The sequence below is a fragment of the Microcaecilia unicolor genome, chromosome 5, assembly GCF_901765095.1.
Source record: "Microcaecilia unicolor chromosome 5, aMicUni1.1, whole genome shotgun sequence".
Lineage (NCBI taxonomy): Eukaryota > Metazoa > Chordata > Amphibia > Gymnophiona > Siphonopidae > Microcaecilia > Microcaecilia unicolor.
The window spans coordinates 112,200,054-112,214,103 of NC_044035.1; the positions used below are offsets into that span (position 1 = coordinate 112,200,054).

Here is a 14,050-nt window from a genome sequence, read left to right on the forward strand (position 1 = left end):
CACATACCTCACTTTTGGTATTTTTTCGCTCAGCAGGTCACATTTGCTGTACCTTAACTTTTGTTTCAAATGTATTCTACAAATAGGTGTGTACATTGTTGTATAATAAATCCAAGAAAACAGGAGGAGCCTCCACGGAGAATCAAAGCAAAACAGCAAAAGTAGAGGCTGACAAATGTGCAAACCAATAGGGAGATAATATCAAGAAAACGTTTATTCAGAATATTCATATCAAGGACCCGACACGGTCCGTGTTTCGGCGCCAAAGTGCCTTCCTCAGGGGTCACAAACAACTTTCTCTGAGAAGAAGCTGATTGGCTTGAATAAATCCTTTATGTATACACGTGGTTATAAGTTGTTTGTGACCCCTGAGGCAGGCGTTTTGGCGCCGAAACACGGACCGTGTCGGGTCCTTGATATGAATATTCTGAATAAACTGTTTCTTGACATTGTTGTATAATTTCATTTTATAATAATGCACACCCTATCTCAAGTGAAGAGCAATTCTATAAACTAAGTGCTAACATTTACACATGGGTTATGTGCATAAACGTTTAGAATAGTAGTATATACTCATATATGTGTGCAGTTATGCATATATATGCCAGTGTTCTACCTAAGCACTAGTCTGCAAATGCCAGCGTATATTGCAGCCATTCCCAACCCAGTCCCATCGGGTTTTCAGGATATCTACAATGAGTGGAGGAGTGGCCTAGTGGTTAGAGTGGTGGACTTTGGTCCTGGGGAACTGGGTTCGATTCCCACTGCAGGCACAGGCAGCTCCTCCTTGTGACTCTGGGCAAGTCACTTAATCCTCCATTGCCCCAGGTACAAATAAGTACCTAAGCCGCATTGAGCCTGCCATGAGTGGGAAAGCGCGGGGTACAAATAAAAAATATATATATATGCATGAGATAGATTTGCATGCACTGCCTCAATTGACTGCAGCTCTAACTCCTGCATATTCACTGTGGATATCCTGAAAACCCAATGGGACTAGGTGTGCCCTGGGTTGGGAATGGCTGCTATAGTGCGTATTTGCAAGGGGAACTTACACATGGACAGAGCAAGGATGGTGACATAGGCAGGGCTCCCACTTAAAGAACACTGTTTCAAGCATTGCTGGCACATTTAGGTGCTCAAACTTGCACCAGCTCTGTGGCTGGCAGAAGTGCAGGTAGCTAGATGTTAGGCATGCTGACATCAGGTTATGCTTGTGTTCCACTAGAGGATAGGCTCCCATCACATGGCTTCAGGGCACATAAATGGAGGCACCCAGTTCTAGAATTATCCCCTCAGTGCATATATAGCACACACTTCTAGTGACTCATGCTTAGGACAATGTATTTACATTATGATATAGCTAAGTATTCATTCCACACAGAAAATCTTTGTAGCCCAGGATCCAGAGTTTAGCTTTCCCATGCTCTAATATTTGGAATCATCAATGTGTGAATAATAAATGGAATTGTAGATTTATCTTTAAGGACAATCTCTCAGTTTCTTAGCTTGAAAGAATTGAACTAAGGCACACTGAACCAGATATGTGAAGAATATGATGTACACGTACCACGTTTCTCTCCTGGCCTTTAAACATCTATTGGAATGGTTTTCTTTTTTCAGCCAGCTCTTCTCTTGTGCTCCTTTTCTCTCCAGCTCACTTGAACCAATCTGGAATGTGACACCACAAGCCTTCATTTGGACTAGTCAGGAATTTCTTTTCCATATTTTATATCCCTCTCCAAATATACTCAAATGGATCATTGCAGCAGCCATCTTGGGTGGGGGTCATGTAGTTCAGCTCCCTTTAGAACTTTACCACTATGGGCTCTGACTCTTGTCTTCTAGACATCACTCCCATATAATTACAATAACCTGTCCTAGTCAATGCTGGAATTAAACTGGACACTCTCCACACAGTAATGTGCACTATGTACCATTTGAGCCACCATACTAACCCAGGAATTTGTCATAGTGCTGCACTTTGACAACCATTCAAGAAAGCTTGGCATAAGGACATAGGACCTCTAAGGGAGAGGAAAGGATAGTAGATGGCATGGATGGGCAGACTGGATAGGCCATATGGTCTTTATCTGCCTTCATTTTTTCTCTGTTTCTATGCACACTTTTAGTTGTGTACATGCTGAATATGCACACAAAGTGTTCAGACCCAGGGCCAGTGCAAGGGTTTCTGGCAACCCCTGCAGCCTATTAGTCGGTGCCCCCCCCCCCTACCCATTCAGCATCTCCTCTCTCCTTTTTCCTCCCAACTCCTCCCCTCTCCCCCCCCCCCCCCCATCTACCATCTTCCCTCTTCCCTCTCCTCAGTGAGAGCAACACAAACTCCTCCACTACCAAACACCTTCTCCCAGTGCTTTTTTTGTAGGAAAAAAGGTACTGGTACTCATTATGGGTAACCTTAGGGGTGGGATCACTATGGCTCTGCCCCTACAGTAGCCATACCCCTTTTACCAGCCATGGCGCATATAAACAGGCATCACTGAAAATATTACACCAGTATAGGAGAAGAAAAATAACTTGTAATTTTTATTTTCATTATAAATAATTTCTGTAAACTGTTACAGCTCCAGTATACCCAAAATGACACAAATCAAATTAGCATACAGAATATGAATTAGGAGAACAGTCTTCCAAATCTGAAACACTATATGTTATCAAAATTTCAGAAACTAACAAACAGATCCTTATTCAGACACTTAGTCTTGCAGTCACACATGCAGAACAGAGATAGCCCCTTTTCAAATTCTTCAAAAATTCACCTGAAATCCTAAGAAGCTAGACTCTGCATGCAGCACAATACCAGAAAAACAGAAAGAATACATTTCCTCCTATGCCGTGCAAAATTAGACAGCAGATGTAAATTCTCAAATTGGGCATACTCCAAACACTAAAATGAAAATAACATCATTTTTTCTACCTTTGATGTTTGTTGACTTTGTTTTTCTGATTATTTTGGTCCCAGTCTCTGATTCTGCTGCTCTCTTAACTCCATTTCCAGGGCCTCCTTTCCATTTCTTTACTTTCTTCCTTACTTCTTCATTTCTTGCCCTGTATCCATAAGTAAAAACTGGGTCCTTCGCGGACTTGACTGGAGGAGGATAGAGTGGATCCAGATGTTGCCTATTTTCTCCATCCACGTGCAGTTTTTCTCCTCTCCTCCCTTTCCCTCATCTCCACCCATATGCATTTCCTACCTCTCTCTTCCCTCTCCTCCATCCATATGCATCTCCTTCCTCTCTCTTCTCTCCCCTCCATCCATGTTCAGCATTTCTCCTTCTCTTCTCCCCTCCCCTCTGTCTATCCATGTCCAGCAACTCTCCTCTCTCCCCTGCCCTCCCCTCCATACATCCATGTCCAGCAACTCTCCTCTCCCCTGTCCTCCCATCGCATCCATGTCCAACACAGTTCTCCTCTCTCCCCTTCCCTCCCCCCATCCATGTCCAGTGATTCTTCTCTCTTCCCTGCCCTCCCTCCCATCCATGTCCAGAAATTCTCCTCTCTCCCCTGCCATCCCCTCCCATCCATGTCCAGAATCTCTCCACTCTCCCTTGCCATCCCCTCCATCCATCCACATCCAGCAATTCTCTCTCCCCTGCCCTCCCCTTCCATCCATGGCCAGCGATTCTCCTCTCTCCCATTCCCTCTCCTACTATCCATGTCCAGCCATTCTCTATTGCCATCCCCTCCCATCAATGTCCATCAATTCTCCTTTGCTCCCTGTCCTCCCCTCCCAACCATGTCCAGCAATTTGCCCCAGCCCCCACCTGCCCACCCTCTTCTCCTGCGACAGCCCCCTTTTGGTTCCTGCCGCCCTGCATTTAAATCTGTTTTACCTCATAGTCAAAGCGACAGCGGCAACAGCAAACAGTGGAAGAAACAGGCTCACCTCAAACCTTCCCTTCCCTCACAGTGTCCCATCCTCACAGAAACACATCAGAGGAAGGCAGGATACTGAGAGGGAAGGGAAGGCTCTAGGCAAGCCTGCTTCTTTCACTGCTGCTGCCACTACCATTTTGAGTTGAGGTAAAAGAGATTTAAACGCAGGGTGGCAGGAAGAAAAAGGGGACTGTCGCAGGAACTGTGGGCAGGCAGGTGAGGACCGGGGTCTGCGGCTGGAGCTGGGGCTGGAACTGTGAGCTGCTGGTGGTGGTAAGCATGGCTTTTGGCGCCCTACAGATATTGGCACCCCTCTGCATACTTACTGCGCTTACTGGGTTGCGCCGACTCTGTTCAGACCCCTGGATTTAGAGCTCAATGTTGGGCATAAAATTCAACACTCAACTTTAGGTACAAGGACTTACACCAGCTGAAACCTGATATAAATTATGGAGCAAATTGAGCACACATCCCCCACTAATCTGTAACACTGCGCACATCTTTTTTGAATGCTCCTGACCCATCCATGCCCATCCCATGGCCACGTCCCTTTCGGTTTACACGCCATCCAATTTAGGCACACAGCCAGATCAGCACCCAAATCATAATTAGTGCCAATTAAGTGCTTGTAAGCTCCGATAATTTAAATCATTTGTAGCCCACTAACTAATTGTTTTGGGCACCAATCTGGGATCCGTGCCCAATTTTGGGCACCCAAATTTGGGTGAACTTTATAGAATCTGGGGTCATATGCTTTAGAAAACAACCCTCTAAATTCTTATAGATATGCTCTGGCATATATTTTTTGTATTTTATAGGGTTTTTATATCATGCTAGTGCTTATTACTGGGTATCGCAACAAGGGTCTAGCATTGTGAAAAAATAGCCCTTAGCCAACCTGTCTGTAGATATGAACAAAAAGCATTAAAAAAAATAATGTTATGATTACATTTTTGATTCTGCGTTTGGGACTGTACATATTTGTTTCTAAACTTTCTACATTCTTTTTCAGGTTTGCAATCACAAAAGAGAATGTCACTGTGATCCTGAGTGGGCCCCACCATATTGCAACAAGAGGCTGATGGAAATATCTCCCCAGGGTACTTAATGATTTGTCTCTGTCGATCAGCATTTGCAGTAAAAAAATTATTTTAGTGGGATTTATGGGTATATAGCTACATCTTAACAACCTGGGTCATTATGGAAGATCCAATTTCATTCGTTAGCAATAGCTACCACATCCTACGAAGGGCCAATAATATTAACGTCAAAGATCAGTTTTGTAATATGGGAGATTCCGGGAACGTCAATTTCTTTTGTAATCAACCAAATAATTTTGCCTCATATCCCAGTTTAAGGAGACAATGTTTTAAATACAACTTAGTGTCTCGTTCTTGTATTTATTCTGTGTGTATTTTAGGAGGTGGAGACAGCGTTGTCCCCATTGTTGTGGCATTGATAGTGATAATACTGCTAGCGGTTCTTTTCATTGGTGGTATCGTATACTATAAATGGAGACACAAGAAGTACCCCTCAAAAAGGTAAGGATCTAGACTACCAAATGGATGATACAAAACAAAAATGCATCTCTAAGAGATACAGATAAATATTTCCAGCACATAATGGCACCTGCTTATTTATTTCTTTAGATTTACTTTTTCATTGATAGATTAAGATGAGTTACATTTAGGTACAATAAGTATTCCCTTGTCCCTAGAGCCTTGGTCTTCACTCCCAGTCTCTCTAATGCATATTCAGTAGGGGTAGCCTGAAAACCTAACCTGTTGGTGACCTCTCAAGCAACAGAGGGTAAAATAACATGCCTAAGTTGTGTCAGTGGGAGTTAAATTCTGGCTTCCCTTGTACTGAATCCACTCTGCTACCCACTAGGCTACTTTTTCATTTTTAATAGTTAAATAATATATGGAGCCATTATGTAGCAGCTTGACCTCCTAGTGGTAGTATCACCAGACCACCACTAGAGGGTTAGAAGTACCATTTTGAACCCAGGCACTGAAGCGGTAGGAGCATCCAAGGATTGCTCCTGTCCCCCATTACCACCAGGGAAATTCCCATTAACAGCAGAAGGAAGGGTTATGCTGATATCAGAAGGAGATTTGGAGGGTTGGGGGTTTATACTGATGATGGGAGGGTTCTAAGGTGGGGAGAGGATGATAATGTGCTGCTCAGGTTCAGGGAGGATAGGAGATGATTTCATTCAACCAGGGAGTTCAGGGGCATTGGGAGGTGATGGGGAAGGGGTGATGTTTTGCACTTGCTTCTTTACTTAGATCCCAGTTCTAAACAGGCAGATGTCACTTATGTGTGCCTTGGAGCAGGTGGAAAAACTGATTGGAAACATTTCTCTATTAGATGTGTTTTGGCTATTTGTGAGAGGTTTTCCTTTCTGTTCCTCCACTGTTTTTTCACCTTGCACATCCTATCTGTGGAATTATTTCCTTCTCTTTGTGACTGATTGGCTTTGCCCAAACCATGCCACCCACCACTCCCCTCATTCTCCCTTTAAATCTCTTCTTCCTGGGAATGTACACATGCAAATAACAACCCTATGAATTGCTGTTTCCACATGTGTACAATCTAGACCTGTAAATTTTGCATGATACTTATAAAATTACCTTCATAGTGTCAGATAACTGCCTTGGAATTTCTGACACATATTTATCATTGTATGGGTTGTGCATTTAATGTGCTGCTTTTCTGTGGTACAACCAAAGTGGATTGCAGTGTAACATAGTAGATGACGGCAGGAAAAAACCTGCACGGTCCATCCAGTCTGCCCAACAAGATAAACTCATATGTGCTACTTTCTTTGTATACCTGACCTTGATTTGTTTCTGCCATTTTCAGTGCACAGACCGTAAAAAGTCTGTCCAGCACTAGCCCCGCCTCCCACCACCGGTTCTGCCACCCAATCTCCGCTAAGCTTCTGAGGATCCATTCCTTCCGAACAGGATTCCTTTATGTTTATCCCACGCATTTTTTAATTCTGTTACCATTTTCATCTCCACCACCTCCCACAGGAGGGCATTCAAAGTATCCTCCACTCTCTCTATGAAAAAATACTTCTTGACATTTTTCTTGAGTCTGCCCCCCTTCAATCTCATTTCGTGTCCTCTAGTTTTACCGCCTTCCCATCTACGGAAAAGGTTTGTTTGTGGATTAATACCTTTCAAATATTTGACCGTCTGTATCATATCACCCCTGTTTCTCCTTTCCTCCAGGGTATACATGTTCAGATCAGCAAGTCTCTCCTCATACATCTTGTAACGCAAATCCCATACTATTCTCGTAGCTTTTCTTTGCACCACTTCAATTCTTTTTACATCCTTAACAAGATACGGCCTCCAAAACTGATCACAATACTCCAGGTGGGGCCTCACCAACGACATATACAGGGGCATTAAAACCTCTTTTCTTCTGCTGGTCACACCTCTGTCTATACAGCCTAGCAACCTTCTAGCTACAGCCACCGCCTTGTCAAACTGTTTCGTCGCCTTCAGATCCTCAGATACTATCACCCCAAGATCCCTGTCCCCTTCCGTACATATCAGACTCTCACCGCCTAACACATAAGTTTCCCGTGGATTTCTACACCCTAAGTGCATCACTTTGCATTTCTTCGCATTGAATTTTAATTGCCAAACTTTAGACCATTCTTCTAGCTTCTGCAGATCCTTTTTCATGTTTTCCACTCCCTCCCGGGTATCCACTCTTTACAAATCTTAGTATCATCCGCAAAAATATATTGTATACAGGTACTTTATCTGTCCCTAGTGGGCTTACAATCTAATGGGCTGATGATCAAAGGCAAACACAGGTGCTAGAGGTCATTAGCGCCGGACTAGCGCCTGCATTTCCCTGCGCCTTATGATCAAAACAGGCGAGCGCATGTAACAACAAGCTCACCAGCTCTGAGTGCAAGTAGCATACAAATTCATGCTAAACAGGGCATTAGGTATTGTTCCTCAATGCTCAGCGGGCAGCATGCCAAATAGCGGCGCTGCTCCCGCGGCAAACCCTACGGTAGCTTGAAGCTGATGTTAGGGTTTGCAGAGCAATGGGGAGCCCTGTCCAGCATGCATTTGCTTACAGGCCCACACCTCCCTGCAGCTACAAGGGGCTGGAGGTCCAGTGGACCCACCTGGAAAAAAAGGGGCTGGAGGTCCATGGACCTCCAGCCCTCCATGCAGAAAGGTTTCCCTGGTGACCCAATGGGCACCCCTGCCACCCAGCCTGGTGGCTTAGTGCAACCCCCAGCCCCCCAAACTCCCCCAACCTCCTTGAAGCAGGTGGAGGGAGTTGCATTCTCCCCTCCTTGAAGCAGGAGGAGGGAGTTTTACTCCCTCATCCTGTGAGCGCCACCTTCAAAATGGTGGTGCCCTGCCCATTCCATCCTGGGATGCACCAGGCGGGGCTTCAATACCGTATAAGGGAGAAACTCCCTTATATGGTACTAAATCCCCACCCAGTACATCCCAGGATGCATCAGGCAGGGCAGGGCGCCGCTATTTTGAAGATGGCTCTTGCAAGATGAAGTGCAACTCCTCCCTCCTGCTTCAAGATATGGGGGGCTTGGCGGGGCACAAGGGCGGGTGGGAGGTGGTGCCCACTGGGCCACCAGGGATACCTTTTTGCAAGTGGGAGGGGGATGGAGGACCTCCAGCCCCTTGTGTGTGGGGGTGGATAGGGGGGGGCTGGAGGTTGAAAGGCCCGGGCATTTTTTTTTTTTTGACAGCCCAGACGTATCAAACAACTTCTGCATAAGGATTGTGCTTTGTATGTGTGCCCAGGCACAATCTTCTCTCAGAAGTGCTCCAATTGAAGCTAATAGTGCACATACATTTGCATGCTGTTAGCTTTGATCATTGGGCTTTATTTCCCCACACTAATTTTAAAGTGCTGTTCAGAACAGCGTGGGGAAATTGCTCATCAACCTTTAATTTTTTTGTTTATGGGGCAACAGAGGGTTAAGTGACTTGCCCTGGGTCACAAATTGCTACAATGGAACTGAATCACAAACACAGACCAACAACAGAGAGCCAGTTTTCAATTTTCCAAATGTCTTTAATAGTTCAAAACAACCCTATTATCAGTGGAAATACTAAATCCAAATCACTTTTCATTAGTCCATTAGCCCAACATGTTTTGGCTACTGCCTGCTTCAGGGGCAAATTTAGAAAAGTAAAAATGGACCAACTCTTTCTCTTTGATTTAGTACCCTATATCACTGGGAACCTGCTCTGAGCTGTTATGTTATGAGCTGAAGATCTTTGCTGAATATATTTCTATGGGGCACTATAGGCAGTTGATCCATTTTTACTTTTTAAAATTTGCCCCTGAAGCAGGCAGTAGCCAAAACATGTTGGGCTAATAGACTAATGAAAAGTGATTTGGATTGAGTATTTCCACTGATAATAGTGTTGTTTTGAACTATTAAAGACATTTGGTAAATTGAAAACTGGCTCTCTCTCTGCTCATGACATAATTGAATTGCAGCACTTTGGACCTCTCCTTTTTTGCTACAATGGAATTGAACCCAATTCCCATTCTCAGTCCTCTGCTCTAACCATTAGGATACTCTTCTCTGTACCATACCACCACAACTCCTCTTTAATTGTGAGTTTTCAATTATTAGCCAGCTGTTATAAAATTCTCATTCTTGGCTTTATACAAATTGTAAACAGTCTTGACTGTGTTTGGTGTTTTCTAGAGCAACTGTGAAAGATTCAAGCTCAGGACTATCAAATCCATTATTTCAAGAAGGACATAGAGGAAATGTGAAACCAGAATCCCAGAATCATAAAATTGGCTTTCCACAACTGCTAACCACAACTTCTGATCTAGAAGGGTCAAAGTCAGCCTTCATTACCATCTTTCCTACCAGGGATCCTCCACAGGTGAGGTTCTATCATTAGGAATAGTTTGTCAGTGGAAAGCACCATAGCTGTACTAGTATCTATTCTTTTTGTCCATTCATTCATGCACTTGTATTGAAGGTCCACTTCTGTGTATATATTTAGCTGAAATTTGATAGGGGAGTATCTCATTGAGGTTCCAGTTCTCCAACCAAATTTCATTCAAATCTGTCCACAGAGATTACTGATAAATATGTTGGGAGTGTTTTGTCGTGCCTTAATTTTCACCAATAAGGTGATCAAATTTGCAGATGATACAAAATTATTCAGAGCTATTAAATCACATGCGGACTGTGAGAAATTGCAGGAGGACCTTATGAGACCTGAAGACTGGGCATACAAATGGCAGATGAAATTTAACATGGACAAGTGCAAAGTGATGCACGTTGGGAAGAATAATCCAAATTATAGCTGTATGATACTGGGTTCCACGTTAGGAGTCACTTACCTATGGAAAAAAATCTAAGTACCATTGTGGACAGTGCATTGAAATGTTCTGCTCAGTGTGCAGTGGTGGGCCAAAAAGCAAATAGAATGTTAGGAATTATTAGGAAAGGAATAAGAATAAAACCAAGAATATTATAATACCTCCATAGTTAAACTACACATTGAGTATTGTCTGCACTTCTAGTTGCCTCATCTCAAGAAAAGATATAGAGGAAAGAGAAGAGGTCACAAAGAAGGGTGAACAAAGTGATTAAGAGGATGGAATGACTGTCATATGAGGTTAGAACTCTTATCTTGGAGTAGAGAGAAGGGGAGATATGACAGATGTCTGCAAAATCCCAAATGGAGTGGAATAGGTAAACCAAATCAATCATTAACTCTTGAAGGCCAGTTCACAAAAAGTCCAAAGCTAATGGACACACTGTTAAATTATACAATAATACCTTAAAAACAAATAGGAGAAATTGTTTTCATTCAACACAAAGTTAAGCTCTCAAATTCATTGCCAGAAGATGTGGCAAAAAACAGCTAGCCTAACTGGGTTTGAAGATGGTTTGGACAAATTTCTGAGGTAAAGTCCATAAAATACCATTAAGATAGACCTGGGGAAAGCCACTGCTTGTCCCTGGGGTCTGTAGCATGCAATCTTGCAGCTTTTTGGGATTCTGCCAAGAACTTGTGACCTGGCTGGGCAACAGTTAGAAGCAAGATACTGGACTTTTTCAGTTTTCTTATGACACTGTGGGGGCCTCGCTTTGAAGATTTTTTGCAGATATTTTCAATTAAGAGAAGAGCTGGCATCAGCCAATAATGAAGAAAGGGCTAGTACCCCTCCCCCCCCCCCCCCCCCCCCATTAACATTCAGGAGCATAGTTATCAATGTTGGTTACTGTTAAGAAGTGTTATTTTACTACTAATTTGTGCTATTTTAGCACAGGCCCCATTTTATATAATAAGATCTAGTTACTAATAATTATGGTAAACAGTAAAATAATATGTTTTAATGGCGTATATAACATTCTTCTCCCCCCCCCCCCCCTCAGGCCCCTAGGTTCCTCTACTCTGATATTTTGAGAATTAAGATCAACAGTTATGATCATCCCAACACCAGCCTACCAAAACAAATTCTTTAAAAACACATAATTGAACATCAGGGGGTAAATATCCAAACGGTGGCAGTGATGGGCAGATGATTGAAAGCACCGAGCTGTTCAAAACAGCACTCTAAAAATAGCACTGGATCAGCAAGGGGCTTTACCGCCCCTATGATCAGAGATAATAGCATGCAAATTTAAGCACTGGGCCACCAGGGCTATGTGAGGGGATGTTAGGGGGGTTGGAGACCTACCGGATCTCCATCACCCCTGAAATTGTGTTGGGGGGGGTCGAGGGGACTGGAGGTCAGACCTCCAGGCCTCGTGTCGCTGGGGGGAGGGTCAGGTCGGGTCGGGGTTCCTGCTCCTGCGGGGGGAGGCTGCTGCACTGGGGGGGAATGGGGGGCCTGCTAACATGCAAATGCATGCTGGACAGGACTCACAATTTCTCCCCAGTAGTCTGGAAACCCTAACGCCAGCCCCGAGCTGACATAGAGTTTTGCATGGACAGCGTGCCAATGTTTGGTTGCTGCTCACTGATCATTGGGGAGGAATACATTTAGCATGTATTTGCATGCTACTTGCGCAAAGAGCCCTGTTTTGAATGCATTTGCATGCTAGTTGCATTCAGAGCCCACGAGCGTGTTGTTTCACATGCTCGGGGACGCTGATCATGGGGCGGTAGCAAGCGCTGGCACTAGTATGGCGCTAACAGCCTCTGACGTCTGCGTTTGCTTCTGATCATCGGCTAGTGAGTGTTTTGCTGACCATCACCGGCGTCATTCCTGGATATTCAGTGCTATCCATGTCCAGGATTTGGCATTGACTATCCAGATTTTACGGAGCCAGCTAACATATAGCCAGTTAAGCTGATATTCAGTACTTAACTGTCTATGGTTTACCGCATAAAGATAGGACTGACTTTTATGCAGTCCTATTTATGCAGTTAACCTGGCCGCTTAAGATCTAAATATCAGCACTTAACTAGCCAAGTGCTGACTCAAAACACCCCTATACTAGCTGGTTTTGAGTTTGGAGCTAACCAGTCATTTTCAGCTGCACTAACCAGTAAAGAGCCACTGAAAATTAGTGGATAACTCCAAACAAGTGATTTCACCAGTCAGTGACTGTTTCTGGCCAGTTCAATCATTTTACTTACTACTCCAAGTTATTTTCAATTTCAGAAGCTTATAAAAACTTATTTCAGAAAATTGTTTTGCAATCTAATAACTAGTATGGATTTTTTTTGTATGAGAATATAAATTTGTAATTTCCTGGAAATGTCTATCTTCTTGCATACTGGGATCGGCTTTGAACCGTGAGGTATTACAGAATATAAGTTATACTGTTAATGTTTTGTATATTGACCCCCAGATTTTTAAATATTAACTTCTGAAAGCAATTCCAAATGCCTTTTACCTGGGTAAAAGCACTATATGAAAATTGCCCACCTTTCCTGTGGATAAAAGTAGATGCTGGTGGGTCGGTCTTTGAGTATGGGTGGCTACCAGAACCTATTTTACTTTGATCACAGCTGCTCTTTGCCACCCTGCGTGACGTCTGGTACACCTAATGGTTAAATGAGCACAAAGTGAAGATTTCTTGAGCCCACTATAAATGCCTTGGAAAGGCATTTCTAAATTCCACAGGCGTTTGGATTCAAAAGCTGACAAGTGAAGTGATAATAAATGAGTGTGCTGTTCCAAAGTTCATTCCAGCATTTAATTTGCTGTGACAGCCGTTTGCTGTAAATGCACTATGCTATTAAATTATATTGGAATTTATGTTCAAGACAACGAGGAACATTTTGAATGAACATAATGAAAGTTTGCTATAAACAACCCTTAGAATAATAAGCTTCTTGAAGTTCTTTCGTCAATATCTTAAGTTTCTGTATTTAACACTTCTATCAAGCTACTCTTTGGAGAGTGGAAAACTGATAACCTCACTCCTCTTTTGCAAGTTGAGCATGCTAGATTCCATTTAAGATACTTGCCATTATTCACCAGGTTTATTATATGGGTCCCTTTCTTTCTGTCACCATACTCACCAAAGAGAATGCTTCATTCTTCCCAATCTAATCTGCTAACCATCCCTTGCAACCATAAAGTTTTATTGGACTGCACTTGAAATTCATGCTTTAGTATATACAGAGTGGAGGAGTAGCCTAGTGGTTAGAGCAGCAGGCTGGCTATCCGTGGGTGTCTGGTTCAAATCCCACTATTGCACCTTGTAATCTTGGGCAAGTCACTTAACCCTCCATTTCCCCAAGTACAAACTTAGATTATGAGCCCTCCTGGGACAGGGAAATATCCAGTATACCTGAATGTAACTCACCTTGAACTACTACTGAAAAAAGGTATGAGCACAATAAGTATTGGTTCTAACTTTATAAAATGGTTTACCCCTTGGTATCAGAACTGAATCTTCTTTTATGAGGTTCCAATCCTATCTAAGATAACCCAGTTCATCTGAACTGTATGTGCTGTTGTTTAGGAGTTATAATGTTGTAATTATTCCATTTTCTCCAGTTCCTCAGGTCACTTGTTGCTTATTTATTATGCTCTTCCCCTTGTTCTATGATTTCATTATGATTCTGCTAATTTGAATTTCTAGTTTATAAACCACTTCGATTTTTTATTGATTTGTGATCTGGTAAATAAATATGCAGTAAAA

General features: G+C 43.1%; 1 protein-coding gene across 1 annotated transcript in view; it reads left to right on the top strand.

The window, feature by feature from the left end:
- ADAM8 (ADAM metallopeptidase domain 8) overlaps nt 1-14,050 on the top strand; it is a 158,086-nt gene that overhangs the window by 124,836 nt on the left and 19,200 nt on the right. Inside the window, exons 18-20 of the mRNA XM_030204865.1 lie at nt 4,910-4,997; nt 5,318-5,438; nt 9,629-9,815. Coding sequence (XP_030060725.1) covers nt 4,910-4,997; nt 5,318-5,438; nt 9,629-9,815 — 396 coding nt within the window. The remainder of the gene's footprint in view (nt 1-4,909; nt 4,998-5,317; nt 5,439-9,628; nt 9,816-14,050) is intronic.